Source organism: Eptesicus fuscus, chromosome 21 (assembly GCF_027574615.1).
Source record: "Eptesicus fuscus isolate TK198812 chromosome 21, DD_ASM_mEF_20220401, whole genome shotgun sequence".
Taxonomy (NCBI): Eukaryota; Metazoa; Chordata; class Mammalia; order Chiroptera; family Vespertilionidae; genus Eptesicus; species Eptesicus fuscus.
In genome coordinates, this window is record NC_072493.1 from 8,791,959 (window position 1) to 8,819,831 (window position 27,873).

Here is a 27,873-nt window from a genome sequence, read left to right on the forward strand (position 1 = left end):
CCCGGCTGTGGAAGACTCAGGCAGAAGGACGCATGAGGGAGACTAGTGAAATCCGAACTCCAGATGCTAAGCACTTGTCAACATATTATTAGCATCATTGATGTTGCAGTTCCTACTGTTGTCATTATTGCCGCCAACAACAGTATGTGGGAGCTGCACTCGAGCTGGTCAGAGAGAGGGAGCGGGGAGGCAAGGGCAGCCTCACGCCCCTCTGCACCTAAGAGCCTGTCTCCCTGCCCCGCCTCTGAGAGGTCTCGGCGCATCCCACTGAGAAACCCCCCAGGAGCCCCAGGGCGGCCACCGCCCCTCTGCGACCCAGGCCGATTCTCTGAGCGCGCGCGCCCCCTGCTGGCGGCGGGCGCCGGCGCAGCCCCCGAACTGTATATAAAGGCGGCGTGGCGCGCAGGACCTGGCCGAGTGCGGAGTGCGCAGGGAGAGCGCGGTGCTGCCTGAGGTCTCCGAGCCGCTCGCCATGGCTGGCCCGCAGCAGCAGCCCCCTTACCTGCACCTGGCCGAGCTGACGGCGTCCCAGTTCCTGGAGATCTGGAAGCACTTTGACGCAGACGGTCAGTAAAGCTCCCAACTTCGGTGCCCATTCGACCCCAGGGGACCTGCGGCGGAGGGGACGGAGCGCTGCTGGAGGCGGGCAGGGGGCCCTTGGCTTCAGGGGGGCGTGTTGACTGCAGAGCCTGCTGATCTCGGGAGGAGGGGGGTCCTGAGTTTGGGAGACATCCCGGCTGCTCTGATGACAACTGTCAGTAACTTTTCTGCCCTGACATAGATGACAGAGAGCCCACCGGCTTTTGCAGCCTCATTCTGGGCAGGTTGGTGCCTTCCCAGAGGAGGCCAGAGGGGGGGCTGGCCGGTCTTCCTGCGAGTCCCCCCTGCCACCTCATCTTCCCGCCTTGCTCTTCAAGGGAATGTCCTGCCTTCAGCTGCCTGCAGCTACAGGTCTCAGAAGCCCACTCATTCTTTCAAGTTCCCCTTTGGTTGAACACCAGGTTAGCCCTGTCTCTGTCCTGGGGCCTGGGGCAAGCTGGGGGGGGGGGGGGGGGGTCCTGAAGAGAAACCCTTAGCCTCCCCAGCCCTATCAGTGAGGAGCAGGAGTGGAGAATGGCGGGGGGGCTCTGAACACCGCCTGGGCTGCCCCTGCCCCTGTTCCATCCCCCGCAGGCATGCGGAGCCACCCGCAGCAGCAGGGGGTAGGGCGGAGGCAGAGCGGGGTGTCAGCCTGACACGTTCCCGCACGGTGACCATCCTGGGTGCTCTGGGTGATTCCACCTCTGAGGGGGGAGGGAGCACCATGTTAAATGCCTTCCGTGACCACCCCTCTGCTCTGTGTGGTCTTGACATTGGCTCCCCCAAAAAGTGAGGCCTGGACCGAATGCCCCTTGGAGATGGCTCCCAGCACTGAGATCTCCAGGGTCGGTCCTCGGGCATAAAGGGGGGCCCCCCTGGAGAGGCTTCCGATTTCGCTGGAGACTTTTTCTCCAAAAAAAAAAATTACGTGGCCCGATATTCCTTCTCTGAGATCCTCCCTGGGGTGGGCATCCAAAATGTCCTGGCATCTCAGACCATTGGCAGGGGGGTGGCGAAGCGTGTTTATCCGGGGGCTGAGACGGGAGTAGGGGAGCCAGAGGGAGGACCAGGGGGTGGCTCATTCCATTCTTCCCCTCCCCTCCCTCCGCTCGGCAGGGCCGGGGTGAGGGTGGAGACCCAGCGGTCCTCTGCCCAGAGCGCTGGGGAGTCAGGGGTTGAGATCTGGGGATGCTAAAGAGTGAAGTTCTGTTCCCTTGGAGCCAACTGAGGAAGCTGGGGGCGCAGGGGACCGGGCATGGGGTGTGTGGGTTCGGGCCGTGACCTGCCTCTGGCTTACTGAAGGAGGTGGGTAGGTGGTTACATCTGTACAATGGGGCCAGGGAGGGATGCTGCCCTAGGACTCAGTGGAAAAGGCTCTAAGACGCCGCTGGCCTCTGAGGGTTCCAGATGACAAGCGCATTCCCTACGGATGCTCCCGCTGGTCCCTCTGCTCCAGAGACTGGCATGATTCAAGGAAAGTTACCACGTGGCCAAGGTTATACCACCGGCCTCCTGCCAGATGAGTCAGCTATAAACAGAGGACTCCTCAGTTCTACTTCCCCCCGTTCTCCCGGGGACGACCCATCGCGCTCTCGATAAGCATGCTAATCCTTCCGTTTATCTGAGACGTGGTGCTTTTCAAAACACGGTCGCACCCTCTTGAGTTCCACGCTGCGGGCCTGCTGGGCAGGTCAGGGTCCCTCTCGTGTAAATGAGGAAACAGGCACAGAAGTGACTTCTCCAAGATGGAGCAGCGAGGTGGAGGTGGGGCTGGTGACCGGCCACGCCTGGGCCCCCCTCGGATTCCTGGACACCTGCTCTGCCTCCCTCTTGCCCACCGGAGAGCCCCTGACCCAGCCTCAGAGGGGATGGGCAGTTCCTTTCACCCCAGATAGCTACCCTGCAACTAGACTCGAGTCTTTAAAGCCGGGGAGCCCGTGGCTCCCTCCTGCTCCGACGTGAAAGGGGAGCTGAATGCTTGCTTCTTGCTTGTCCACCAGGCACCCCATTGCCCTCTGTGGTCACGGCCCCGGGCAATCCCAAGGAGGAACCGGGCCTATCGGAGAAGGCAGGCAAAGAGAATTGAAATGCCTGGCAGCACAGAGGTGGTTTAAATGGGATTTCCACTAAAGGACCCAGAATGAAGCTGTGGACTGCCTGCTCTGTAACTTCCCTGCCCCTCCCCTCTCAAACACCAGAGCCTGCCAGGGAGCTCCCCCACCGCCCCCTCACCCCTGAGGTGTCCCCTGCCCCATCTGGGCCTCCCTCTTACTAACTCCGGCTTCTGTTTTCATCTTGGGGTTTCTTCCCCGAGTCCCACTGCTGCTCACAAACTTAAAGGCCACAGGGAGGACTCTGCAGAGGAGGGTCCCAGGAGTGAGCTCGCTGGAGCCCAATTAGCCACCGCCACCAGGGAGAGTGAGCCACCTCCCCCCCCCCCCCCCCCCCTCCGCCCCACCCCGCACTCTGCAGTAAACAGAGACCAGGAGGCACTGGGCTCTGAGGAGAGCGGGGCTGGGCGGGGGCTCGGACCCGAACTCAGCCATTCCTAACCAGGAGGAAGAACCATCATCCTGGTGACTTTGCTCAAGGAGTTGGATTTTTTTTTTTCAAAATTATCATTAGCCTTTCCGTTGAGAAAGGAAGGAGGTGTTTGAAGAGGGGGAGATCAGAGAGCAAAGAGGAGGGGGGCAGGAATCCTGTCCCCTAGTCCCCTGTACCAGCCCGGGACTCCTCCACAGAGGTCAGCCAGGGTCATGCATTTGGGAGGTTCCGATGTCAACTCTCAAAAGCAGCCAAGCGCTCCCTGTGACTCGGGCGGGGCTGTGGCCCTTCCCCGCCACCTCCCTGCCTTCCGTGTCTGAGTCCACTCTGCTGCTGCCGCCCGGGCACTTCTTTGCCAGGAGCTTTCTCGCTCTGCAAGGTGCAGGCGGCCCGGGGTGACCAGCTCAGAGCTCACACTGACCTTTGCCCTTTGGAAGCAACTGAGCTGGGTTCCCTCCCAGAGGCCAGCGGCCGCTCCCAGGGCAAGAAGCAATCCCAGTCGCTCCAAGAACCTATCCACGTGCGTGCGATACGCTCGCGCATGTGCACAGTTCTGTGAGCCGGGGCCCCCTTACCAAATGCTGAAAATGTGGGGGGACACGGGCTTCCCTAAGAACAGAAATAAGCCAGGCTCCTCACCGCCGAGGAACATCATGCCACCAGGGAAAAGGAGGCGGCGCTTGGTCCCGCCGTGGGAAATGGCCACGGCCATTCCTCAGGTTTTAAGAACTGTGGCCGGACGCTACTCGGGTGTGAGCCCAGCGTTGTGATTCGTGGACCAGGTTTGCTGGAGGAGATTTCAAAGAACAGAAGAGCCGTCCTCCCTGCAGAGTAGAGGAAGTGAAATGAAAAGGCATTTTCTTTTCTAAGTTAATTTCCACCGTGTGTGACACATTCACAAGAGCATGTGTTTCTTGTATAAGCAGCAAAACAAGAAAGATGTAAAAGAAAGTAATTTTAGGGACACCTCCCCCCCACCCCCCGAGAAAAACATACACACACCCCATCTCCAGGGTGAGACTCTGCCGGGTTCCAGGTGGCCTGGTGACGCAGGGCGCTCTCAACGCCTCTCTCGGCACGGAGCCTTGTTCCTCACGTGTGTGGCCCCAGGACTTGAAAAGGAGTGACAGGAAGGATTACGAGGGGCTGCGGAAAGCTCAGCGTTTCTCCTCTCTCCTACACCCAGTCCTAATAACAGGACCTCCCTCCAAACCCCCCATCACCGAGTGCCTGGTGCGGGGAGGGGAGAACACCAGCCCCTCTCCGAGGGGGAGCGAGGCCGGGCAGCTGCGTTGATTGGATATTAAATATTCAATCAAGGCTCGTGGCCCACCGAAAAGGAGCATGCCCAACCAGGGTTACGGAATATCTGGCACCTCTGAAGTATTTACACAAGTACCGCAACGTTTGCAATGCACTAGAACTGTGCTATCCATGAGGTTCATTACAGGACATAAAAATGATTGCTTCTCGGCACCCTCAAGTCAGAGGGCTCTGGTTCGGGAGCCAAGGCCGAAGTTGTCAGAGAGGCCTCCTCTCACCCTGTCAGGGTGTCTCCCTGGGGGCTGCCCCATTTGGGGGTGGTGTCAGGGTCTGGGCTCCCTGGGAGCAGCCTCCTGCCCCACCTGGGGGAGGCCCTAAGAATAAGTACCCCAGCGCCGCCTCGGCCGTCACCCCCAACGCCCCACTTGTTTCATGAACAGTGCCCTTCGGTGTGGAGCGCCCACGGTGCCAGCCCTGAGCTGGGTGCCCCCTGTGCAGATCCCTCCCCCCAGCGCCCTGCCTGTCTGCGGGGTGTTGGGGTGGGGGGGGAGGTGGTTGCGCCAGCCTGGGAGGCAGCTGTGTCTGAGAAGAGCTGGGCCCCAGGGGGGCAGCCGCAGGGACAGGTGTTCACAAACAAGGTGCCTCAGCCACCTCCCCAGGGCGGCCCCAGCCCCCAGCCCCCCCTGCCTCCCCTCTGGTCTCCAGCGGTTTCGCTAGCGGAGGCCCCTGGGGGAGGCTCCAGGGCCACGGAGACCGAGTGGGGGAACCTCTTCAATTCCCAGGGGCCAGAATTAATAGAGCCGCGTGCGGCTCCTCAAGCAGGGCCTGGCGGCTCTCCTGGCCCCTCGCGGCACGCGCCCGCCCGTTGCCCAGCCGGTCCCATCTGGGGCCTCTGGCTTTGGCTCTCTCCCCTCCTCTCCGGCTCTCTGCGGTCTCCCCTCCTCTCCCGCCCAATCTGCCCCATCCTTCTGGCCTCGCCCACGCCTGGGACTCGGCCCAGCACTAGCTGCCAGCTGTCCACAGGTTCAGGGGACCCGGCCCAGCTCCGAGCCACCGTGCCAGAAGCACAGACTCCAAGTCAAGTAGCTGTTTACGCTGGGATCCCCACTGGGAGAGAGAGCGGGGTGTGTGTGTGTGTGTGTGTGTGTGTGTGTGTGTGTGACAGAGAGAGAAAGCAAGACATACACAGATATGGACAGAGGTCGTGCCTGAGATAAATAGAAGGAAACAAGGCCGTTAGCTGTGACTAAAGTCTCCCCCCCCCCCACACACACACACACACACACTCCCTCTAACACGGGGTGCATAGCACAGGCTACTCACCTGGCAGGGCCCGAGGACCAGGCAGGCGGGAGTGGAGAGCTCTTTGTACGCGGTGGGCATCACGCACAGGAATATTGCTACTGGGGCAGAGCCTGAGGAAGCCAGTCTCCCCCTTAAAGGGTGTAGCTCGGGCTGGAGGGCAGGGGGCGGTCGGCCTTTTCAGGAACTGGAACCCCCACCGCCAGTCCAGCGGCCTGGCCTCCTGTGCAGCTTGAGGAGGAAGTCCCAACTGCCCGTCTCCCCTCCTCGGTTGCTCTTAATTAGCTGTGCAGCCAGAGGCACACAGGCAGGTGAGCCGCCCCCGCCAGCACCCAGCCAGGGCTCTCCAGCCGGCGTCCGCACGAGGGCCCGTGCGAGCACAGGTGTCCGGGCCTCCCTCCCGAAGCCTCTGGCGGTGGGACGGAGACTCTGCCTTTATAACGAGCACCCCCCCGCCCCGCCCTCCCCCCATGATGCCGCCGCTGTCAGGCCCCAGACCTCACTTTGAGGAACACTGGTCCAGGCCCCTCGAGTCAACAGAGACGAGTCACTTGTCAGTACAAGACCCGGGTCACCATCTCGGGGCTCACATCAGCCCCCAGCCTCACCTTGAGTAAAAGCCAAAGGCATGGCCTTTCTATGAAGATACAGGCGTTGGGGAGCAGTGATCCTCAGACGTCGGTGCTCCCACGTGGTTCAAGTGCAGGTCCTGGTTCGGCAGGACTGGGGCGGGGCCTGGGATTCTGCATCTGTAACAAGCTGCTGTTCCACAGATCACACTTCCAACAGCAAGCCCTGATCCCCCAGACCTACTAAGTCAGAATCTCCGTTTTAACAAGATCCCCAGGCAACTCTTGCACACCCTAACATTTCAGACACGCTGCTTAAAGCAGCCCTGACCCCCGGCTGCACATTAGAATCACCTGGGAAGCTTTGAAAACGCGCCCACCAGAAGGCCTCACTCGCCTCATCAATTAAGTCAGAAGCTCGGGGAATGGGGTCCACGGGGCAGTGATGTTTTAAAAGCTTCCCAGGCGATTCCTGCCAGGCCAGTGTGGCTCAGTGTCAGCCTGTGAACCAGGAGGTCACAGTTTCATTCCCGGTCAGGGTACATGCAGGTTGTGGGCTCCATCCCCGGTGTGGGGCGTGCAGGAGGCAGCGGATCCATGATTCTCTCTCATCATTGATGTTTCTCTCTCTCTCTCTTTCTCTCTCTCTCTCTCTCTCTCTCTCTCTCTCTCTCTCTCTCTCTCCCTTCCTCTCTGAAATCAATAAAAATATATGTTAAGAGCTTCCCAGGTGATTCCAACACAGCCTGGGCCGAGAACCAGCCCCCTAAGACAGCTGCCATTGGTGGGTTCAGAGACCTTCAGAGCACAGAGGATAAATGGTGCTTTCCCGGTAGTGACACTTCACATTTTCCAGGATGCTCCCGTCACATCCCCTTGCGTGGCTCTCACAAAACAGAGTCACACCCAAGTGAGAGGTGAAGAAACTGAGGCTTAGAGCTGGCTTGCTCGGCGTCACAGGAGCAGTCACAGAGCTGATGGCAGGATTAGACCTCTTCAGTCAGACTCCTCTTTCCTGTTCGATTCTTAGAAAGTCTGTGCTCCCATGTCTCAGGTCGGCGTCTCTCCGCTGGGATCAGCGCACCCTTCAGCCGAGGCTTTCCGGGTAGTTGTGGTCAGAGAGATTGTAAAGAAGTGCTGTCACACTTTAAACTGGAGAAAACTGAGGCACATGGTGGTGGGAAATGGCAGCAAGAGTAAACCAAGGCCCTGGCCAGGATTTTCTCAGTAGTTAGAGCATGGGCCTGAGGACCAAAGGGTCACGGGTTCGATTCCTGATCAAGGGCACGTACCTCAGTTGCAGGCTCGATCTCCGGCTGCATGCAGGAGGCAAGCAATCTCACGTGTCTCTCTCACATCAATATTTCCCTCTCTATCCTTCTCCCCCTCCTCCCTCCCCTCTATCTCTCTAAAAAAAAAAAAAAAAAAAGGAAAAACTAAGAGTAAACTAAGGAAGCGTGCAGGGTCCCTGGCTCCCACCCAGTCCTCTCCTCATAAGGTTCACAGAATAGGTTTGATAGAGGTTAGACGTGATGGTTGCCATGGTGACCACATTCATCTAGACACCCATCCACATGAGATTTGCTTGGTGGCCAGTCACCTCCCCCTCCCCCGCGACCCCATAAGAAAGTAAGAGGGTCGCAGGAAAAGCAAACCACTTTTTGTGCTGAAGGCCTCCCTGGAAGCAGGCAGGCCATCCTCCACCCCAGCTTCGGTAATAGGCGCTTTCCGGGTGCCGGAAGGGAGTTGCTCTGAGGGAGCCAAAGTAGCAAGCCCCCCGCACCTCCTCCTCTCCCTAGCCCCCCCCCCCCCACCTCCCCCAGTGGTGGAGGACGCCCTTCGGGCCCTGCAGCTCCAGCCGGTCTGTGTAATCTCCGCTTCTCTCACCCTCCACCTTCAGCTGGTAGATTCACGTCAGTCTAGTCTGGCTGCCTCCCCCCAGGAGACCATTAAATGCTCTTGAAAAATAGGCTCATATCTAGAACGTGGCTACAGCTCCCTGAGCTCCCGCCAAAGCGTTGAACTGTTCAGTTCAAAAAATAAAGGCCTGTTGAATTGAACCACATCTCTGCCCCTTTGTTGGGGTCACAGGGAGGTGGTGTACCCCTGGCCTGGCCAGAGGGGCTCATCCAGCCTCGGGAGCCTCCTGCCGCTGGTGCTGCTCACACCGGATCGGGAGGGGGCTCTCTCCAGCGGCAGGACCCCCGCTCCGGCCCCTCCCTTTCTCCTCTCCCTGCCCAGAGGGGCCTCCCCTGCCCACCCCTGTCCAAGGCCCCCGGCAGGCATGCCAGCCGCTTCCTGACACACTGGAGAAACAGCCGCACACTCTCTCAGGTGTCCGTCCACCCAGCCCGGCTCCGGCCACCTCGGAGGCCTCCACTTCAAGCAGCTCCCAGGGCAAGCTCGGAGCGGCCTTTCCAACCCCAGCCTCCCGCTCCTGGACCCACCGCTCACCTCAAGCTTCCTGCCTGAGAAATGGGAGAACAGCCAGACCACTGCAGGGAGGGGCCAGGGAGAGAAAAAGAACTTGTTCCTCCCACTCAGGAGTTACAGTCCTCTAACCAGAGGACTTCCTTTTTGCCTAGAAAGCCCCTCCTCCTTCCTCTCCCGCCCCGCACTCCGCACTCCGCCACTCAGTCTGGCCCACCAGCTTTTAGGCACACACTCGTGAAATTCCAACTCCCCCAGGAAGCTTTGCACAACATCTTGGAAGAAACATGACTGCTCTATCTTGGTGTGGGGGCAGGCAGGGGCGTGGGAGACTCTAGTCTCGTTTCCCCCATTACAATCACCTCTTTTCCCTGCAGACAAAAATACTTTAGCTCACGTGATTCTTTATATACAATTGTGGCATCTTCTCCACTAGAGGGCGCCTCTAAAGTTATTTATTTGTAAGTTAAATTCTCTGAGAGAGCCTGGGGAGTCTGGGAAGAACAAAGGACACCCGTATCCTCCTCCATCCATCCCCACAGGCCCCACCAAGGCCAGGGCAAACACTCCTTTAGTTTGTAATTCCATTCTCCCCGGAAGCAAACGAGCTGCCATCCCCCTTTGCTGCTCGAGTTGAACGTTCTGCGTGGAAACCTTGTGTAACTAACTGCTTTAGGTGAGATTTGGAACTTTAGGCCTGAGGTTTCCAATTTGCTGGACATGAAAATGACCCAGGGAGCTTTAACTAATATATCACCCCCAAACCAATTACATCAGAACATCAGGAGGTGGGAGCCAGTCGTTCATATTGTTTTAAAGATCCCAAGAGATTCCAACTCAGAGCACGCAGCCTGGGGAGCAGTGCTTGGGCCTGGTTCCCCACCCACACATGCCTCCTCCCGTCACAGCCGCAGCCCAGGCCAGTGGGCCTTGTCCGTGGCCTCAGCTCACCCAGGTCTCTAGGTCATCTGGAGTTCAAGACTTGAGAACCTCACGGACTTCTCACTGCTTACCTGATCTTGCAAGTCAGGCGTTGACCTTGGGACCTGGTCCTCAAAAGCACTTTTTACCTTATACGCATCGTCTGGTCATTGAACGCAAGCAATAGCAACATTGACGGTTGCGCTCACTGATGGTGGAATTTACATCCAAAATCCCATCTAATTAACATAGCCCAGATGGGTAGCGTAACTTTCCCAAGGTCATAGAGCTGGTAAGTGCAGCAGGACCAGGGTTTGAACCTGGGTCCACAGACCTCAGAGCCCCTGTATCCATTACTCTGCCGTGGGTTGCCTCCCCCATGCTTAATCCCGGTGACCAGCTCTCCCCGGTGCCCCCATCCCACAGGAGAGATGGCCTTTCTCTTTCCACGCTTTCCTTCCTTACCAGTTTCCTGGAGCTCTTGAAACAGAGTACCACACACTGGGTGGCTTTAAACCACCAAAATGTATTCTCCTACAGTTCTGGAGGCTCCAAGTCCAAAGTCAAGGTGTCAGCAAGATGGGGTTCGGGCTCCGAGGGGCAATGTGTCCTGTGTCTTTCTCACGGCTTCTAGGGTCGCCAGCAATCCGTGGTGCTCCTTAGCGTGGAGATGCTCACTCTGATCTCTGCCTCTGTCTTCACGTGGCCAACTTCCCTGTGTGTCTGTTTCCCCATGGCCTTCTCCTAAGAACATGTCATTGGATTTAGGGCCCGCCCCAGTCTAGTATGACCTCATGTTAACTGATTGCATCGTGGCAAAGAGCCTATTTTCAAATAAGTCACATTCTGAGGTTCCAGGCGGACATGGATCCCAGGGGGGGGGTCACTGGTCAACTCCGTACACCCTCCCAACCCCAGAGACCCAAGTTTTGCTTCTGACCTCATTCAGGTGACGAGGGCCGGCCACCTGCTTGACAAACCTGGATGCTGGTGGCCTGTTGTCCCCTGTCCCATCTGCAGCTCCTGCTGCTTGCCCAGCTGCTCATAGACAGCTCCCAGCTCCTGCTGCCCTCGGTGCTGGCCCAGACGCTGGGCCCGCCCCATGTTCTCTGACTACTGCATGCATGCCCCAAAGACGCACTATCTCTACAGTTCCAAGTGCCTGAGGGCAGGACCCACATCCCTAACAGTCTGGGGCTGGCCAGACACCTGCTTGCTGACCAGTGAGAAGTTTTCCGTGAAGCCCCCCACTTCCCCACTGTACCCCCCTCCATTGGTCTTAACTATTTAGCTGTGAGGTTAAGTGCTTTTTTTGTCTTTGCTATCTTCACAGGAAATGGGTATATTGAAGGTAAAGAACTAGAAAACTTCTTCCAAGAGCTGGAGAAGACAAGAAAAGTCTCTGGCATGGTAAGCCCAGCCCCCTTTCCCATTGTGTGGGATTTCTGTCATCTGACTATGGCTTTTTTTTTTTTTAATTTGTATTGATTTCAGAGAGGAGAGGGAGAGAGAGAGAAACATCAATGAGAGAAAAATCACTGTTGGTTGCCTCCTGTATGCCCCCCACTGGGGATCAAGACTGCAAACCCAGGCACACGCCCTGACTGGTAATCAAACCATGACCTCCTTGTTCATAGGTGGATGCTCAACCACTGAGCCATGCCAGCTGGGCTGACCATGGCTTTAAGCATTGTCCCAAGCTATGCATCCCCTCAGCCAGCCCGACAGCTCTGATCTCAACCCTTAGAGTTTTTCTTTTATTTGTAAGGATTTTTTAAAAAATGGACTACTCCCTAAAAAGAGTACCGTATCTCAGTATCACTGGAATGTCTGGGATTGAGGGATATTCATGAATGGACAGCAGATTGATGAACCCCTCAAAGCTGCAAAGCTTTGTGTCTGTGTATCTGTATATAAAAGGTATCATTTCCTAGTGGAGAATCCACAGCCTGTCTAAGATGCTCAGAGGGGTCCTGACTCAAGAGTGGATGCCTAGGGGGGTTCAAGTGCTTTTATTCTAGACCAGCGGTTCTCAGCCTCAGCACTACTGACATTGGGGATGGATGACCCTTTGTCGTGGAGACTACCCTGTGTATTGTAGGATGATTAGCGGCATCCCTGGCCGCTACACACCAGATGCCAGTAGCTCCTTTCCAAGTTGTGACAATCAAAACTGTCTCTGGACATTGCTACATGTCCCTGCCAGGGGCGGGGGGGTCACGGTGGGGGGGTTCAGAATCGTCCCCACGGAGAACCACTTTCCTAAACCAACAAAGGCTGGCATCCTCAGCCAAGGTCTAGAGGAAAACGGAGGATTGCTCCAAACCAGCGTCTGAACCAATGGTACTGGCTGGCTGGTGTGCGGAGGTGTCAGACCACCCTGCTTAGCCGGCCAGAAGTGACTCCGAATCTTGTCCCAGCCCCTTAATGGCAGGGATGTTGTTCCCCAAGCCAGCCGGGTACTATGGAGTTCACTAAAGCCTTTTGGAGGAGCGTCTGAAATATTTAAAAGGTGAGGTGATTAGAACCATGCCTGGTCCTCAAATATATGGAGTCAGACCCACTTCCTCCCCCAGCTCTGGAGGGTCCTTTGGGGAGGGGGGGGGGTCTCTCTACCGCCCCCTGCTGCTTGTCTGTTGGCCAATCCGCTACTTATTAGCAAGTCTTTGTGGAGCAGTTCTGGTGATGAGTCACAAATCCGCCACTGAGCTCCTGGTTCAAAGCTCAGCAGAGCGCTCCAGTGAGGAGGAGGTCCAAGGAATGGGCTTATGCGATGGAGGTGATTCATGGGTTTATCAACAGCTTCCCCATCACCCCTCGTTACCAAGATAATGAAGCCTGGACCAGAGAGAACACAGGCTCCGCAGCTGATTGTGGGATCGAGGTGCAGGGAGGGGAATGTGTGTTATGAAGTGCTCCAAGTCTGACATCCTCCTAGTCGCGTGCCTTCCTCAGATGGCATCAGGGGTGATTTTCAAGTCTGTCAACTACAGTCTCAACGGATCTCGTCCCAGACTGGGTTAAGTCCTTTCGAGTCCATAGAGCAGCTGTTATGTGGTAGGAAGGATATTGGCCTTGGAAGCGGGAGCCGTGAGTTCAAATTCTGTCTCTACTTTCTGGTGGACCCCAAGAGAAGTCACTTCATCTCGGCTTCCATTTGGGGGTAGAATGCACGGGCTCCTCACGTGCGACCCAGTGGCACAATCGGCCTCCTTTGTCTTCCCACAGACGTCCAAGAGTGACAGCCTGGGGGAGAAGATGAAGGCGTTCATGCAGAAGTATGACAAGAACTCGGATGGGAAAATCGAGATGGCAGAGGTGAGTCCTGCTGCCCGGGCTCACAGGTCACCGGTACCTCTCCCAGGCACAAGCACCCATCTAGGGACCTAAGTGAGGCGGTGACCTTAAAGCCCCGCCCCCAGCCTGAGCACTGGGGCTGACCCAAGGGGCTTTCTCTGTGTCCCACAAGGAAGGAAGCAACACACGTTGGCCTAAGACAGGGATGAAGACCTTAAACGCTCTCGGTGTCCATCAGGTATTGTAAATGTGTGATGAGCCCAGCTGAAGTCAGAGGGACGGTGAAGACTGGGGAACAGGAGAGTTCGTGCCCCACCTAAAGGCATCCAAAGGCAGCATTTTTTTAAAAAGGCAAAATTTTTTATAATACAGGGGTGCGCAAAAGTAGGTTAAATTACCAGCCATCATTACATAAAAGATAAATCATAAGTAAGGGTATGAAATAATAATAAGAAGACAACACAATCATAAATCAATAATACAAGAATAAACTGTTTTTGCATACTCACAACTGTAAACCTACTTTTGCCCACCTCTGTCTATATGGCATGTATAATTTATGTGTAATATTCTTTATATATTATATACACATATACTTTATATATGAATAGCTATATACATATAGTTAAAAGATAAATGGAGGCATATTAAAAAATTCAAGTATTGAAACGGGGCAGCGCCAAACAGGAAATGGTTAGGAACATTCCACCAACAGGAGCTAAGGGAGAGACTTTTAGAGAGAAGAGACATAAGTGAAGCGGATTTTGATAAGTGTTTGGAGACTGTGGGTCATACAGTCTCTGCCCTGCCATGGTGGCACAGCAGCAGCCACAGACAGTGTGCACATGCATGGCCATGGCATGTTCCAGTACAAGTTCACTTACAGATTTGACCATGAACCTTCGTTTACTGACTTCTGGCTTAGACTATGATGAGGAGGCCGTGGGCAGGGTTGACTCCAGGCGGAGGCGGCCAGTGTCGGGCTCTGCTTCTCTGCAGTTCTCTCGGTTCTGTTCTCTGCCCAGAAAACAGCTTCGTCCTCAGGCTGGTAGCAAGCTGGCGGCCGCGGTTCCGGGCATCACATCCACATCCAGCGGCAGAAAGGGCTCCTCTCATTTGGTCCCTCATCAGAGCAAGGAAACCTTTCCCAGGTGTCCCCTCAGCATTCAGGTCTCCCCTCCCGTTTCATGGGCCAGGACTAGGTCACATGCCTACCCATGAGCCAATCACTGGTGAGGAAAACAAGATTAGCACATTTAGCTGAAAGGAGTCAGGATTTGCCTGTGACCCAGGATGCTGGGAGCAAAAGGCCGGGCAGGGGAGGCCACTTGAGTGGGCAGCCAACAGGGCTTGCTGCACAGAGTGTTTGCATTTTTTTAAAAGGCAGTTGGGGTATCATTTACATACAATAAACTGCATGGATTGATCGATTTGAAGTGTATAATTCCATGAGTTCACACAGTTGTAGACAGGCACGTAATCACCACCAAATCAAGATTCAGCATCTCTCTCACCCCCAAAAGGTTCTTCGCCTGGTGGAAGCCATCAGATCACCTTGCATGTCTTAGGAAGTTATGTTTATGGAACAATCTATTCAGTATGCTTTCGAGTCTGGGTCCTGGGCACCACTTCCTGTCCCTCCAGCTGCTCATACCGCTGGGGTGACAACGATGCACTTCTCAGAACATCCTCCTGCCCCTTCCAAGGGCTGTTCTCAGGAAGGAAGCCACATGCCACTCCCACGCTGCCTTGCCACTGGCCACTTCCCATTCTTCCTGCGGGCGGTCCGCTCTGCTCCCCGCAGGGCCCTCCGTGACGGCACTGTCCTCTCTGGTTCACAGCTGGCGCAGATCCTGCCCACCGAGGAGAACTTCCTGCTGTGCTTCAGGCAGCACGTGGGCTCCAGCGCGGAGTTCATGGAGGTGAGGCTGCGGCGCTGCCCTCCCGGTGTCCAGAGCCAGGCCCACCTCAATGCCTGGGAGCGGTCCCTGGGACACGCTACACCCCTTCGAGCCCAGCTACTCAGTGTGGTCCGTGGACCTGCACCACCATCATGGCGCACTTGTTAGAAGCACTGAGTCAGAACCCACAGTTTAGCAAGATCCCCGGGTGGTGTGTGTACATTAAAGTGTGAGGAATAAGGTGAGAAGCAAGCCGAGGTCAAGTACACTTGGAAAGTGCTGTGTACACGCCATCTCCTCTTCGGAGATTTGCCACAGACATTTGCATATTATGGGCTCCAAATCCTGCAGTGGAGAGACTGGTTTCACTGGGTGTGGCTCTAGGATCACCCAGGCTGTCTTCTCACTCAGTGCCATCGGCGTCCCTCAAGGTCAGGGTTCCACGGAGATGCTTGGGGAGGATGGGTGTGTGTACCACCCTCAGGCTGGAAACGCCCAAGAGAATTCCAGTTCCCAGTATCTTCCAGGTTTACTCTTTGACTGTGGTCTGGGCTTCATTGTCCCCTTTTTTAAAATATATATATATATATATATATATATATATATATATATATATATATATTTTTTTTTTTTTATTGATTTCAGAGAGGAAGGGAGAGGGAGAGAGAGATAGAAACATCAATGATGAGAGAGAAGCATTGATCGGCTGCCTGCTGCATGCCCCCTATTGGGGATGGAGTCCGCAACCCAGGCATGTGCCCTTGACTGAAATCGAACCCGGGACCCTTCAGTCCTCAGGCCAACGCTCTATCCACTGAGCCAAACCAGCTAGGGCCATTGTCCCCTTTTTAATGGGCATTACTGTCTGTACAATAGACATTCTTCAGGTCAGTGAACAAGGACACCCAAATTCAAGTGTCTTTTGAGTCATATTCAACCAATAGGTTAAACCCGTGGTCGGAAAACTGCAGCTCGAGAGCCACATGCAGCTCTTTGGCCCCTTGAGTGTGGCTCTTCCACAAAATACCACGGCCTGGGTGAGTCTATTCTGAAGAAGTGGCGTTAGAAGAAGTTTAAGTTTAAAAAAAAGAAATTTCAATTATTGTACTATTGATATTTGGCTCTGTCGACTAATGAGTTTGCCGACCACTGGGTTAAACCATATGAAATTGCTGATCTTTAACCATTTTTTACTTATAAGAATTGGAATTCCAGCCGAAGCCAGTTTGGCTCAGTGGATAGAGCGTCGGCCTGAGGACTGAAGAGTCCCAGGTTCGATTCCGGTCAAGGGCATGTACCTTGGTTGCGGGCACATCCCCAGTGGGGGTTGTGCAGGAGGCAGCTGATCGATGTCTCTCTCATCAATGTTTCTAACTCTCTATCCCTCTCTCTTCCTCTCTGTAAAAAATCAATAAAATATATTTAAAAAAAGAAAAAGAAAAAAAAAGTTCTAAAAATAAAGAATTGGAATTCCATATGGTTCCACCAAATATATTACTAATCCTGATGGCCAGCCAACCACCAATTATTTCTCGCTCTTTTTCTGGGGCTCTGCACCCTGGCCACTCAATGTATGTGTCCCTGGGAGGGAAACTCAACCCATGCCCCGCACACCCTGCCTGCTGTGATAAACAATGACTGGCCTTCAATTTGACTGAGTTGCCATTCGTCCTGTTAAATCCATTTCCAGCCACCAGTCTCCCCCTCTCCGTGAGTCAGTGAGTCGCTGCTAAAAGGACTGGGGAGCTAGCTCCAAACCCACATCACAGTGGTTTCCCCACATGTGGGTAGAAAGTGGGTTAGAAAGAGCCTGCTCAGGGTCGGGGGAGTCTCTTTCAGTAGCAGCTTGCCTGAGCATCAGATAAGGATTGAATTTTATGGGGCTTTAAAAGATTGTCTCCAGATGGCAAAATTCCCTAAGTTGGTAATTGACATTCTGGATTCTGTCCCCAGTTTTTCAAGTTCGGGGGAGACGGGGCGGGGGGGGGGGGGGGGAGGGAAAGGCGGGGGGAGTCTGCATATACTTTAAACCTGTCAGGGTGCTGCTTTTGAGAGAGTCCATTTTTCTGTCTATAGAAAAGGCAGCGTTATGTTCCTTTGGCCTGGATTCCATCTCTGGTCTGGAAGATGTGGATGATGGTAGATTGCCGGGGGCAGAGATGCTTAAAGAGGAGCAATGGCCCCTCAGTGTCTGTCTGTCTGTCTCTCTGTCTCTCTCTCTCTCTCTCATTAGTGGTTTCTATAGAGTTGACATCATTCCATATTCTTACCTGCTTTTATCTTTTAAGCCCCAGCATAACTGCTGAGCCAACACCCCCCAAGTTTCCTGGGACCCCACCACCCTCCAGCAGCATCCCCTCTTGGGGTTGTCCATTTGTTCCGCTTTTATCCGCTGGAAAGATGAAGTGGTCCCTCGGCAGCCCGGGAAGCTTCAGCACAACATTTTAATTTCTAATTTTAGCGACACCTCGGGTTTCTTTGAGATTTCACAAAGCCCAAGCCTCTTGAACTCTTTTCCTTGAACGGGAAGAAAATAATGACACATTGATGGATGAGCACAAAGTGCTGGAGGGCAGAGATGTGAGCGCCTGAGGGTGGGGGCAGGCGGCTCCGGGGAGGGAGGCGGAGGGAGGAGGGGAGGGAGGGAGGTTAGGCCGGACCTGCTGGGATGTTCTCACTCCCAGAAGCAGCCAGATGCTTTGCTGGGCGCGTTGCCCTGCGAAGTGGGCTCCCTCAGGTTACCCTCCCTGTAGGCATTTGGGGACTGTCTGCCTTTTCCCCCTCAAGACTCAACCTAGATGAACTCAATCCTGATGCACTGAATGCATGCAGGTGGTTGGTGAAGTCATATTTGAAAACCCGCATGTATTTCTCTCAGTGCTTCCTCAAGGGTGGGCTTTCTGGGCAGGGGAAGGAATATTTTGATGGAACTAGGCTTTTTTTGCCCCCCTCCCCGCCGAGAAAATCCGCTCCCCTCATTAAATACCATCAACCCACATTGTCTGTGGTGTGAGCCCACACTGTTATGGGGTCTTGCTCATGTCTAATAACTTTTCAAAAATCAGGACCAGGGTGGAAGGAGAGACCCTTTTTTAGGAAAAAATTAAATTAAATTAAAATCAGAGCCAACTTTCTTGAGCCACTGCTGTACTGTGAGAATTATACAACCTTGTTTGCTGGTATGGAGGAAAGAGCCTAAAATATCTATAAACTCTCATACCCCTGACATGATATAGAGAAGTGGGGGGCAGGAGATCAAATTTAGGAAAAGAGTTAGGGCTTGCTGACTCTCGGAAAATCGAGAGCTGCCGGTGTCTCTGTGGGCAGTTGGGAGCTGAGGGAGAAGGGAATAAAAAGCAAGAAGAGAAAACTTGAGAAAAAAATCTAAGAAATATGATCAGGCACCAAAATAGATGAAATACTTAGAAAACAGGGTTCTCTGAGCCTTTTGTCACAGATACAGGCAGCCCCGTGCCCCCCCCGCCCCCCAGTACTCCCTCCTGTCCACTGGATGGCTGGGGTGCAGGCTGGGGTTTCGGGGCACTTGTCTACAGGACACACGCCTACCTCTAAAGATGGGGTCAACCCCTCTTGATCCATATGGGTTGAGCATGAGAGAGGGGTGTTTCCTAAAATACATAAATAAATAAGAAAAGAAAGCTTTTTATCAGGAAGAGGTGTGTGTGGGTGGGGGGGGGGGGGTGCCTTGATATAGTCAACACTGATTACACTACCAAGTGTGTCCCGTTTCAGACACGGCTGCCACCTGCATCGGGCTGGGGGAGGGAGGAGGGAGGGAGCACAGTGAAGAGTAACCAAAGCCTGTTTCCGCCCCTTCCAGAAGGTTCTTTCCCTTGCTCCCAGCCTCCACCCAGAAAATGAGAAGCTTCCAGAGCAGTAAGAGGACACCCTATATACTTAGCAGAAATCAGGTCCCCCAGATCCTCGTATTTGCCCTGGGAGAAGCTGCTAACCTGGTTCGAGGAGGATCCAAGAGAGACCCGGACCTTCCGCCAGTTAGAGTGGGGAGGCCTTGTCCCACCAGTGGTCTTCCTTCTCTCTGTGACCTTGGCCAAGACACTCCCCTGCATGTCTTCACGTACAACACGAGCGACTGGGCTAGGCCATCTCCACCTCCCCACCCGCTGTGCGATTCTCGGATATCCAGGCTCACCGGGGCCATTAGCGGGAACGGAGGGTGGCGGGGGAGGGCCCTGCCAATAGGCTGGCGTTCCATTGCAGGCTTGGCGGAAGTACGACACAGACCGAAGTGGCTACATTGAAGCCAATGAGCTCAAGGTAGGATGGGCCTTGAGGAGGGTGTGAGGGAACGGAGAATGGGGCTGGGGCCAGGTTGGGGGTGGTTTGAGGAACCTGGGGAAGGAGGAGACATTGGGTGTGGGGGGGGGGTGCCTTGATATAGTCAACACTGATTACACTATCAAGTGTGTCCCGTTTCAGACACGGCTGCCACCTGCATCGGGCTGGGGGAGGGAGGAGGGAGGGAGCACAGTGAAGAGTAACCAAAGCCTGTTTCCGCCCCTTCCAGAAGGTGTGTGTGGGGGGGGGGTGCCTTGATATAGTCAACACTGATTACACTATCAAGTGTGTCCCGTTTCAGACACGGCTGCCACCTGCATCGGGCTGGGGGAGGGAGGAGGGAGGAACACGGATTTGGTCAATTTAGACTCAGGTCTGGCTCAGGGCAGCCGAGTGGAATCAGTAACCTGGAGCTACAGGGCGCAGAGGTCAACCAAACCCCACTGCCCCCCACACAGTGCCCGGATAGGCACCCTAGGCAACCCCGGCAGATCGGCCTTCTGGCGGGTACGCCTCCCCCTGTGCTCCTCGGGGACCAGTGATCCCAGGCACTGCGTAGCCCGGGTCCTGGGCTCTCTGAGGGGCCAGAGCCAGTTTCTAATGCCTTTTCTATGGGGTGAGGCTGCACCCAGGAGTCACCTCCAGGCCTCCCAGCTCACTCCACAAACATGAGAGGGCTCGGGGATTTGCGGGATGTAGCTATGTAAATGGCATGAACGACTGAGCGATGAGGGACTGACTGACTGAGTCGGGAGCTCTGAAGAGGCCTTTTGTATTCCAGGGATTCCTGTCTGACCTGCTGAAGAAGGCCAACCGGCCGTATGATGAACCCAAGCTCCAGGAGTACACCCAAACCATAGTGAGTGGGCAGAGGGGCCCCTCCTCCCTGGGGGCGCAGGACGTGGGGCCACACCGCTGAGATTGGGGTTTGCAGAGTTTTGTTGGCTGATTCTTCGGGCCCCGGTGAAGGGACACTTAGTGGCAGCTGGAGAAGGGACTCTCGCTCGTGGCCTCTCTCTGAGACCAGGAGCATGTGTTTCCATGACGACCGCCGCAGCACTGGAGAGGATAAACTCGGAGAGGGTGGGCCTGTGGGGCTGGCCTGCTGTCCTCGGCGGCCTTCTTCCTGAGGACGGGAGAGGGGAACAGTGACCGAGTCCTGACGGTCTCTCCCCAGTGACCAATCGAGACCAGGCTGGCCCTGGCCCCCAGGTGACCTCAGAGGAGGCATGAGCCTGCTCCACCCATCGTCCTCCCTCTCCAGAGGCGGAAGGTCAACGCCAATAACCCACGCATCTCTTTTCTGTCCCTAACAGCTACGGATGTTTGACCTGAATGGCGATGGCAAACTGGGCCTCTCGGAGATGTCCCGGTAGGTGCCTGCCCTCCACCCCAGCGTCTTGTGCTACCATCCCTATCCTCAGATCCATCGCTGGGACAGGGGACAGGTCAGGCCTCACGAAGCTCAACGCAAAGCCAGATAGAATCGTGAAGGCCGCGCCTCAATGTATCTGTCTGCCTCTTTTCAAAACTTGCCACTAACTCCAGATGATTAGGTGCTCAGTGATCTTCTCCATAACTACAGGCTCGGCTCCTGCACCCCGCCCGGGTGCGAGCTGTTCTCGCCTCTGCTCGGCCTCTAACCTCTGCTCTAACATTTTCTTTCCAGACTCTTGCCTGTACAGGAAAACTTCCTGCTTAAATTTCAGGTAAAAGAGCCACTTTGCTTTTCTTGGTTCCTCCCTTCCTCTCATCCCTCTGAGCTTCACCTTCCACCCTCCTGCCCCCAATCCACACACACTCACACACACACACACACTCACTCACACACACACACACACTCACACACACACATACACACACTCACTCACACACACACACACACACTCACACACACACACACTCACACACACACCTACACACACTCACACACACATACACACCCACACACATACATATACACACCTACACACACACACATACACACACTCACACACACTCACACATACACACACACACTCACACACACACACACACATACACACACTCACTCACACACACACACACACTCACACACACACACTCACACACACACCTACACATACACACACATACACACCCACACACATACATATACACACACATACACACTCACACACACACATACACACACTCACACACATACACACACATACACACACACTCACTCACACACATACACACACATACACACACATACACATACATACACATACACACAAACACACATACACACACTCACACATACACACATACATACACACACATACACACACATACATATACACACACATACACACCTACACACACTCACACATACACACACACACACACACACACACACACACACCTACACACACACATACACACACACTCACACACACACACACACATACACACACATACACACCTACACACACTCACACACACACATACACACACTCACACACACACAGACACACACACACATACACACACACATACACACACTCACACATACACATGCACACACTCATACACACATACACACACACATACACACACACACACACACACACCTACACACACTCACACACACATACACACACATACACATACACACATACACATACACACACACACACACACACACGGCCTCTGCTTCTCTCTCTAACATCTTGGACCTTCCAGGGCATGAAGCTGACCTCAGAGGAGTTCAACGCCATCTTCACCTTTTACGACAAGGTACGAGGGAGGACGGTGTGGGGTGGAAACCAGGAGGCCCCATCACCAGGGCATCCCCGGCCAGAATGGCTCCACTTCGTCCTTAGGGACAGACGAGCTGTTGGGGGGCAGCTGGGGCCGTGTGGTTTCTTCCTGTCCCTTCTTATCCCTGCAGCATCCTCTGCTGTGTGAGAAGATACATGTCACCGCCATCCATGGCCTGTGGAACCCAAGGCTTTGGTTCCTTAAAGGCACAGAGAGAATCGTTCATGATAGAGAATTCTGTTCCGAGCTGGGGTGTGATAGGGTGTTGGGGGCCACGGGCAGGAGGTGCCAGGACCGCTCTCCTGCTGTCAGGTCCTGACGCCAGTTGTTTCTCTGGGACGATGGGAATGAGAGGGTGCCACCCACTGCCCTCCCTTAGCTGTCCCCTGCCCAGGAGACTCCCAGGGTCTTCCTTATAACCTTATAACCGAAGGGTTGGGGGTAAGGCCCTGTCTTCCTCCTGGCATCTTATTACGGGAGGTGACACTCAGTTAGCTAAACGCTCCCTGAGCCTCGCTTCCATTTCAACGCAAAGGAGAGACCCCGAATGAAGGGCGACCCAGAGTGTGCCCTGAAGCGCCCGCTCCTGAACGGCCTGGGGAAGGCAGAGTGACGCGTTAGTTTGGCACCACACGGTCTGAGTACAGGGGAGGTTGGACTGAACGGGTGGGGCAGCCGGGGCGAGGTCTGCGGCCATGGGGCTGACGGCTAGCGTGTACTCACTCTCTGCGCCGCCCCCAGGACGGCAGCGGCTACATTGACGAGAACGAGCTGGACGCCCTTCTGAAGGACCTGTACGAGAAAAACAAGAAGGTGAGCAGCGGGCCGGGGCGGGGCGAGGGGGGCTCTGCGGGAGGGTGGAGAGGACGGCGTGGGGGGCACTTGGCTCCCCTCTGATCAGCCACACGAGGCAGAAACCGTTTTTTAGGTTTTTTTGTTTTGTGTCTGGTTGAATGGTTGATTGGTTGGCTTATATTTCTTTTTTATTTAACTCTGGTAAATACACATGAAGTTTACCATCTTACCCCCGTTTCCGGGTACAGCTCAGTGCTAGCAAATGCATTTATGATGTTGTGCAACCATCACCACCATCCGTCCCTGGAACTCTCTTCCTCCTGCAAAACGGAAACTCCGTTCTCATCCAACACCTCCCCAGCCCTGCCCTCCCAGGCCCTGGCAGCCACCCGTCTGTCTCCTGTCCCTATAAATCTGACAACTCTAGGGACCTCGCACAGGGAGACTCACACAGTATTTGCTTTCTTGTGACTGGCTTATTTCACTGAACACCCTCCGGGCTGGTCTGTGTTGGAGAATGTGTCAGAATCCCCCCCTCTGAAGGCTGACTAACCCTCCCCGGTGTGCTCATGCCACACTGCGTTCTCCACGCGGCTGTGGATGGCACCGGGGGCTGCCCCCTGGGGGCTGTTGTGAGTGACAGCTGTGTGGACTGGCCCAGCTCATGGAAGTGTCACCCACATGCCAACAACAACAAAGATTTTTTTTTTACACAAGGAGAGATGTTAGAGAGCAGAGCCCAGTGGGAGGTGGAGGTATTCTGAGTCAAGTCATGGTAGAATCTGGAGCTGGGCAAGGGGCTAAAAGGAGCCACAGAAGCATTAGTTCCCCTCAGAGAAAATTCGGAGCCTGGACTCCTTTACTTGGCCGGGTCTGTTGCCGACAGGACAGACCCCAGGAGGCCTCCGTGGCCTCAGCTGGGTGCCCTGGGTGGGAGGGGTCAGGTGCCCTGGGTGGGAGGGGTCAGGTGCCCTGGTGGGAGGGTCAGGTGCCCTGGGTGGGAGGGGTCAGGTGCCCTGGGTGGGAGGGGTCAGGTGCCCTGGGTGAGAGAGTGAGGTGCCCCGGGTAGGAGGGGTCAGGTGCCCTGGGTGGGAGGGGTCAGGTGCCCTGGGTGGGAGGGGTCAGATGCCCTGGGTGGGAGGGGTCAGGTGCCCTGGGTGAGAGAGTGAGGTGCCCCGGGTGGGAGGGTCAGGTGCCCTGGGTGGGAGGGGTCAGATGCCCTGGGTGGGAGGGGTCAGGTGCCCTGGGTGGGAGGGGTCAGATGCCCTGGGTGGGAGGGGTCAGGTGCCCTGGGTGAGAGAGTGAGGTGCCCCGGGTGGGAGGGTCAGGTGCCCTGGGTGGGAGGGGTCAGATGCCCTGGGTGGGAGGGTCAGGTGCCCTGGGTGGGAGGGGTCAGGTGCCCCAGGTGGGAGGGTCAGGTGCCCCGGGTGAGAGAGTGAGGTGCCCCGGGTGGGAGGGTCAGGTGCCCTGGGTGGGAGGGGTCAGGTGCCCTGGTGGGAGGGTCAGGTGCCCTGGGTGGGAGGGGTCAGGTGCCCTGGGTGAGAGAGTCAGGTGCCCTGGGTGGGAGGGGTCAGGTGCCCCGGGTGGGAGGGGTCAGATGCCCTGGGTGGGAGGGGTCAGGTGCCCTGGGTGAGAGAGTGAGGTGCCCCGGGTGGGAGGGTCAGGTGCCCCGGGTGGGAGGGATCAGGTGCCCTGGGTGGGAGGGTCAGGTGCCCCGGGTGGGAGGGGTCAGGTGCCCTGGGTGGGAGGGGTCAGGTGCCCTGGGTGGGAGGGTCAGGTGCCCCGGGTGGGAGGGGTCAGGTGCCCCGGGTGGGAGGGGTAAGGTGCCCTGGGTGGGAGGGGTCAGGTGCCCCGGGTGGGAGGGGTCAGGTGCCCCGGGTGGGAGGGGTCAGGTGCCCCGGGTGGGAGGGGTCAGGTGCCCTGGATGGGAGGGGTCAGGTGCCCTGGGTCAGGTGCCCTGGGTGGGAGGAATCAGGTGCCCTGGGTGGGAGGGGTCAGGTGCCCCGGGTGGGAGGGTCAGGTGCCCTGGGTGGGAGGAGTCAGGTGCCCCGGGTGGGAGGGGTCAGGTGCCCTGGGTGGGAGGGGTGAGGGGGAGGGGGAGGGGGAGGAGAACTAGAGGTGAGCCTTTGCAGTCACCCTCCTCCACCTCCTGGAAATGTCTTCCTCTGAGCAAAAGGTTTGGCTGTTGGCTGCTTCCTTTAATTGGAAGGTGAACACCCTGTAATATCGTGCGTGTCTACCTGCCTTGGCTGCCAGGCAAGAGCTAAACTTACTGCTCAGTTTCGGGCGAGTGATCATTGCAGCCTCTGAGTCCGGCTCCCTTTCGGATTGCTTTCCGACCTCTTTCTCTTTATCCTGAGTGGCACCCTTCATGCCTTTCACCCCACATTTACATTGTTCTCGATGGTGCCCACCGCTGCCTTCTGAAGGGGCAGGAGATGGCTTTCCTAGGAAGGAGGAGCGCTCCCCAAGTGCCTGAACGTGGCAGACTTTTCCCAGGCACCAAATTCTAGGAGCAAATTACGCACTTTTATGCACCCAAGGAGAGTGGGGCATCATAACGGAAAATCGCTTTGCCTGTAATTGTATCGATGAGGCACGAATGGTCTCCACTGCCCTGCCTCCCGCCCGGGGCTGATGGGCCCTGAAGGCATGCGTCCATCCCCGGCCTGACCTGGATTTCCTGGTCATCGCCCCACGAGGCTCTCTCCTCATCACCGCCTTAGACAACTCCCACGGCGGCACAGGGTCGCTCAGGAGGGGGAAACACAAAACCAGTCAGATGCTGAACGTGAGAAAACGAGGGGATGCATAACGTTGTTTCCCTTTGGCACCTGGGGATGCAGAGCGCGAACCTGGGGGGAGAGCTGCGTGCTGGGAAGAGCAGCCCTGAGCTGGGAAGGGAAAGGCTGCTTTCAGATGCGCGGGCCATTCTGATGGAGCAGGAGCCGTCCTCTCTTTCCCGAGCGGAATGACGTTGGCGGCTCCTGGGATAGGCTGGTGGGATCAGGCGTATGTCTTACCTCCTAAGGCACCTGCCACTCGTGCAAGGCCTCCCCAGCTCCCCAGCTCCCCAGCTCCAGCTGCTGCCTCCTGATGCCGCACTAAGCGGGGCGGAGGGTTTCCTGCTCATGCTGGGAGTTCATATTTGGGGTCCCATCCTTGGTTCCTCCTCAGGCACACCCCCGTGTTATGGGGTAGGTGGCATTTCCAGGGACCTCACAACTTTAGGGAAGATGTCCCCCAAAGCTGGAGAAGCCTGCAGAGTGCCTGTGGGTCGGGTGGTGGCACCAAGCCAGGAATCAGTGACAGGAGGGGGCACCCCAAAACAATGCTGAAAAGGGGGAGACTGAGGCCAGGTGAGCCAGGTGGAGAGAGAGACTTCAGGACTCGGGGACTAGGGGTGTTTAGGGCTGAGCCGGCCAGTCCTTTGGTACATACCTTCATCTTTATAGCTCCGTTTGCTCAAGAACAGAATGGGGATCATGGCCCCTCAGCCTAGAAGGAGAATTATTATTATTTTGTTATTCCTCACCTGAGGATATTTTTCCCACTGATTTTTAGAGAAAGTGGAAGAGGCAAAGGGAAGGAGAGAGAGAGAGAGAGAGAGAGAATCGATGTGAGACACATGGATTGACTGCCTCCCGCACGTGCCCAGACTGGGGCCTGCGATGGAACCCACAGCCCCATTACTCACCCTTGACCGGGAATCGAACCCGAGACCCATCCGTGCGTGGGTCAACACCGGCCCGGGCGAAACTATCTTTTAAAAAATATCTCTGGACATTTTCAATACCAAAGGAGGGGGAGGAGGAGAGACAGTTGGTTAAGTGATTTTCCCATGTTGGAGATGACTTGGCCATATTTGAGGCCCATTGGCTATTTGCATCCGAAGCAATGACTCTAAAGCAAGGACGGACACCTCCGAAATACTGCGGTGCGGCTCCTGGCCTCCACACAAAAGCGAGTATCCCCACAGAGCCGGCCACCATCTTCTTGCTGGTGGAGAGCCTTGCCTTCGATGAAAACAAACAAACAAAACCCCACAGCACTGTGAAGCACGACAAAGCAAAGCGCAGTAGCCCCATGCGCCCGCGTCCCCCTGAAGGCATGTCCAGCGTCCATGCCCCGCGGGGCTGTGGGCGCGTCCATCCTGCCTTAGGAGCCTCCCAGAGCCGCAGGGAGCCCGTGAGCAGGAGGAGGCCGGCGAGCTTTGCTGCTGGAGGACACGGGTCAGAATTCCTTACTTAAACCATGAGGCTTAGGGAAGTGTGGTCCAGGGGCCTGGAGGCAAGGCCGGGAGCTTCCCGGGCACCCTCTCCCTCGCCGGCGGGGACACAGAGTCCAGGAGGCCCGCGCTGTGCGGTGGAGGCACAGACGGCGGCTGCCATCACCACGGCTGCCCCTTTTGGAATCCGTGCTCCGCGTCAGGAACGGAGCTGAACGGTGTTCACGTCCACGCCCTCATCCAGTCACCCCCACAGCTCAGGAGGCCGTGCCGTTACTGTGCCCATGACACAGGCCAGGCAGCGGGGGCCCAAGTTGAATCCTTTCCCCGAAGCAATGCACCAGGAAGTGGGAAAGGGGCTTTTCTTTAGCCCAGGTCTTCCTGCCTCCAAAGCCCATGCTTTGTTTCCTCTCAGCCGCCTGCGCTGCCTGGGGTAAGGAAGGGCCTGCCCGTGTGTCGTGAACCAGTCGATGGGCTGTTGGTGCGGCGTCGCCCACCGAGCCGGCTCTCACCCTCCCTCTGTGTCTCCTAGGAAATGAACATCCAGGAGCTCACCAACTACAGAAAGAGCGTCATGTCCTTGGCCGAGGCGGGGAAGCTCTACCGCAAGGACCTGGAGATTGTCCTCTGCAGCGAGACCCCCCTGTAAAGGGGAGACGGAGGCGGCCTCTCCTCCTCCCCAAACCCCGCCCCCGCTGCCCTGACACTCCTCCCCAGACCCGGAGATCTGGGGCGCCCCTCCCCACGCCCCTGCCACCTGCAGAGCAGGAGAGGAGAGGAGAGGAGAGGAGAGACGAGGATGGGCAGCTGACAGGCCTCCTGGACCCCCCTCCAGCCCGCCCCCGGCCTGACCGGGCACACGGCTCTGCCTGCAGTGGGGACCATCCAAGCATGGGAGGTGGGCAGGGCGCGGTGGGGGGGTTCCCCGGTTCTCTTC

General features: G+C 56.1%; 1 protein-coding gene across 1 annotated transcript; it reads left to right on the forward strand.

Annotated features, from left to right (window-relative positions):
• Window positions 1-472: 472 nt before the first annotated feature.
• On the forward strand, window positions 473-27,715 carry CALB2 (calbindin 2). Its single transcript, XM_008139985.3, has 11 exons — window positions 473-566; window positions 10,942-11,018; window positions 12,837-12,926; window positions 14,747-14,827; window positions 19,049-19,105; window positions 19,908-19,985; window positions 20,443-20,498; window positions 20,796-20,835; window positions 21,836-21,889; window positions 22,655-22,726; window positions 27,469-27,715. The coding sequence occupies exons 1-11, from the start codon at window positions 473-475 to the stop codon at window positions 27,583-27,585; spliced, it is 816 nt and encodes a 271-aa protein (XP_008138207.1). The 3' UTR covers window positions 27,586-27,715.
• Window positions 27,716-27,873: the final 158 nt, after the last annotated feature.

Coding starts and splice junctions, on each gene's coding strand:
- CALB2 (XM_008139985.3), top strand. CDS start 473: ATGGCTGGCCCGCAGCAGCAGCCCCCTTACCTGCACCTGGCCGAGCTG. Junction 19,986..20,442: donor AGGAGTACACCCAAACCATA/GTGAGTGGGCAG, acceptor TGTCCCTAACAG/CTACGGATGTTTGACCTGAA. Junction 20,499..20,795: donor GGCCTCTCGGAGATGTCCCG/GTAGGTGCCTGC, acceptor TTTTCTTTCCAG/ACTCTTGCCTGTACAGGAAA.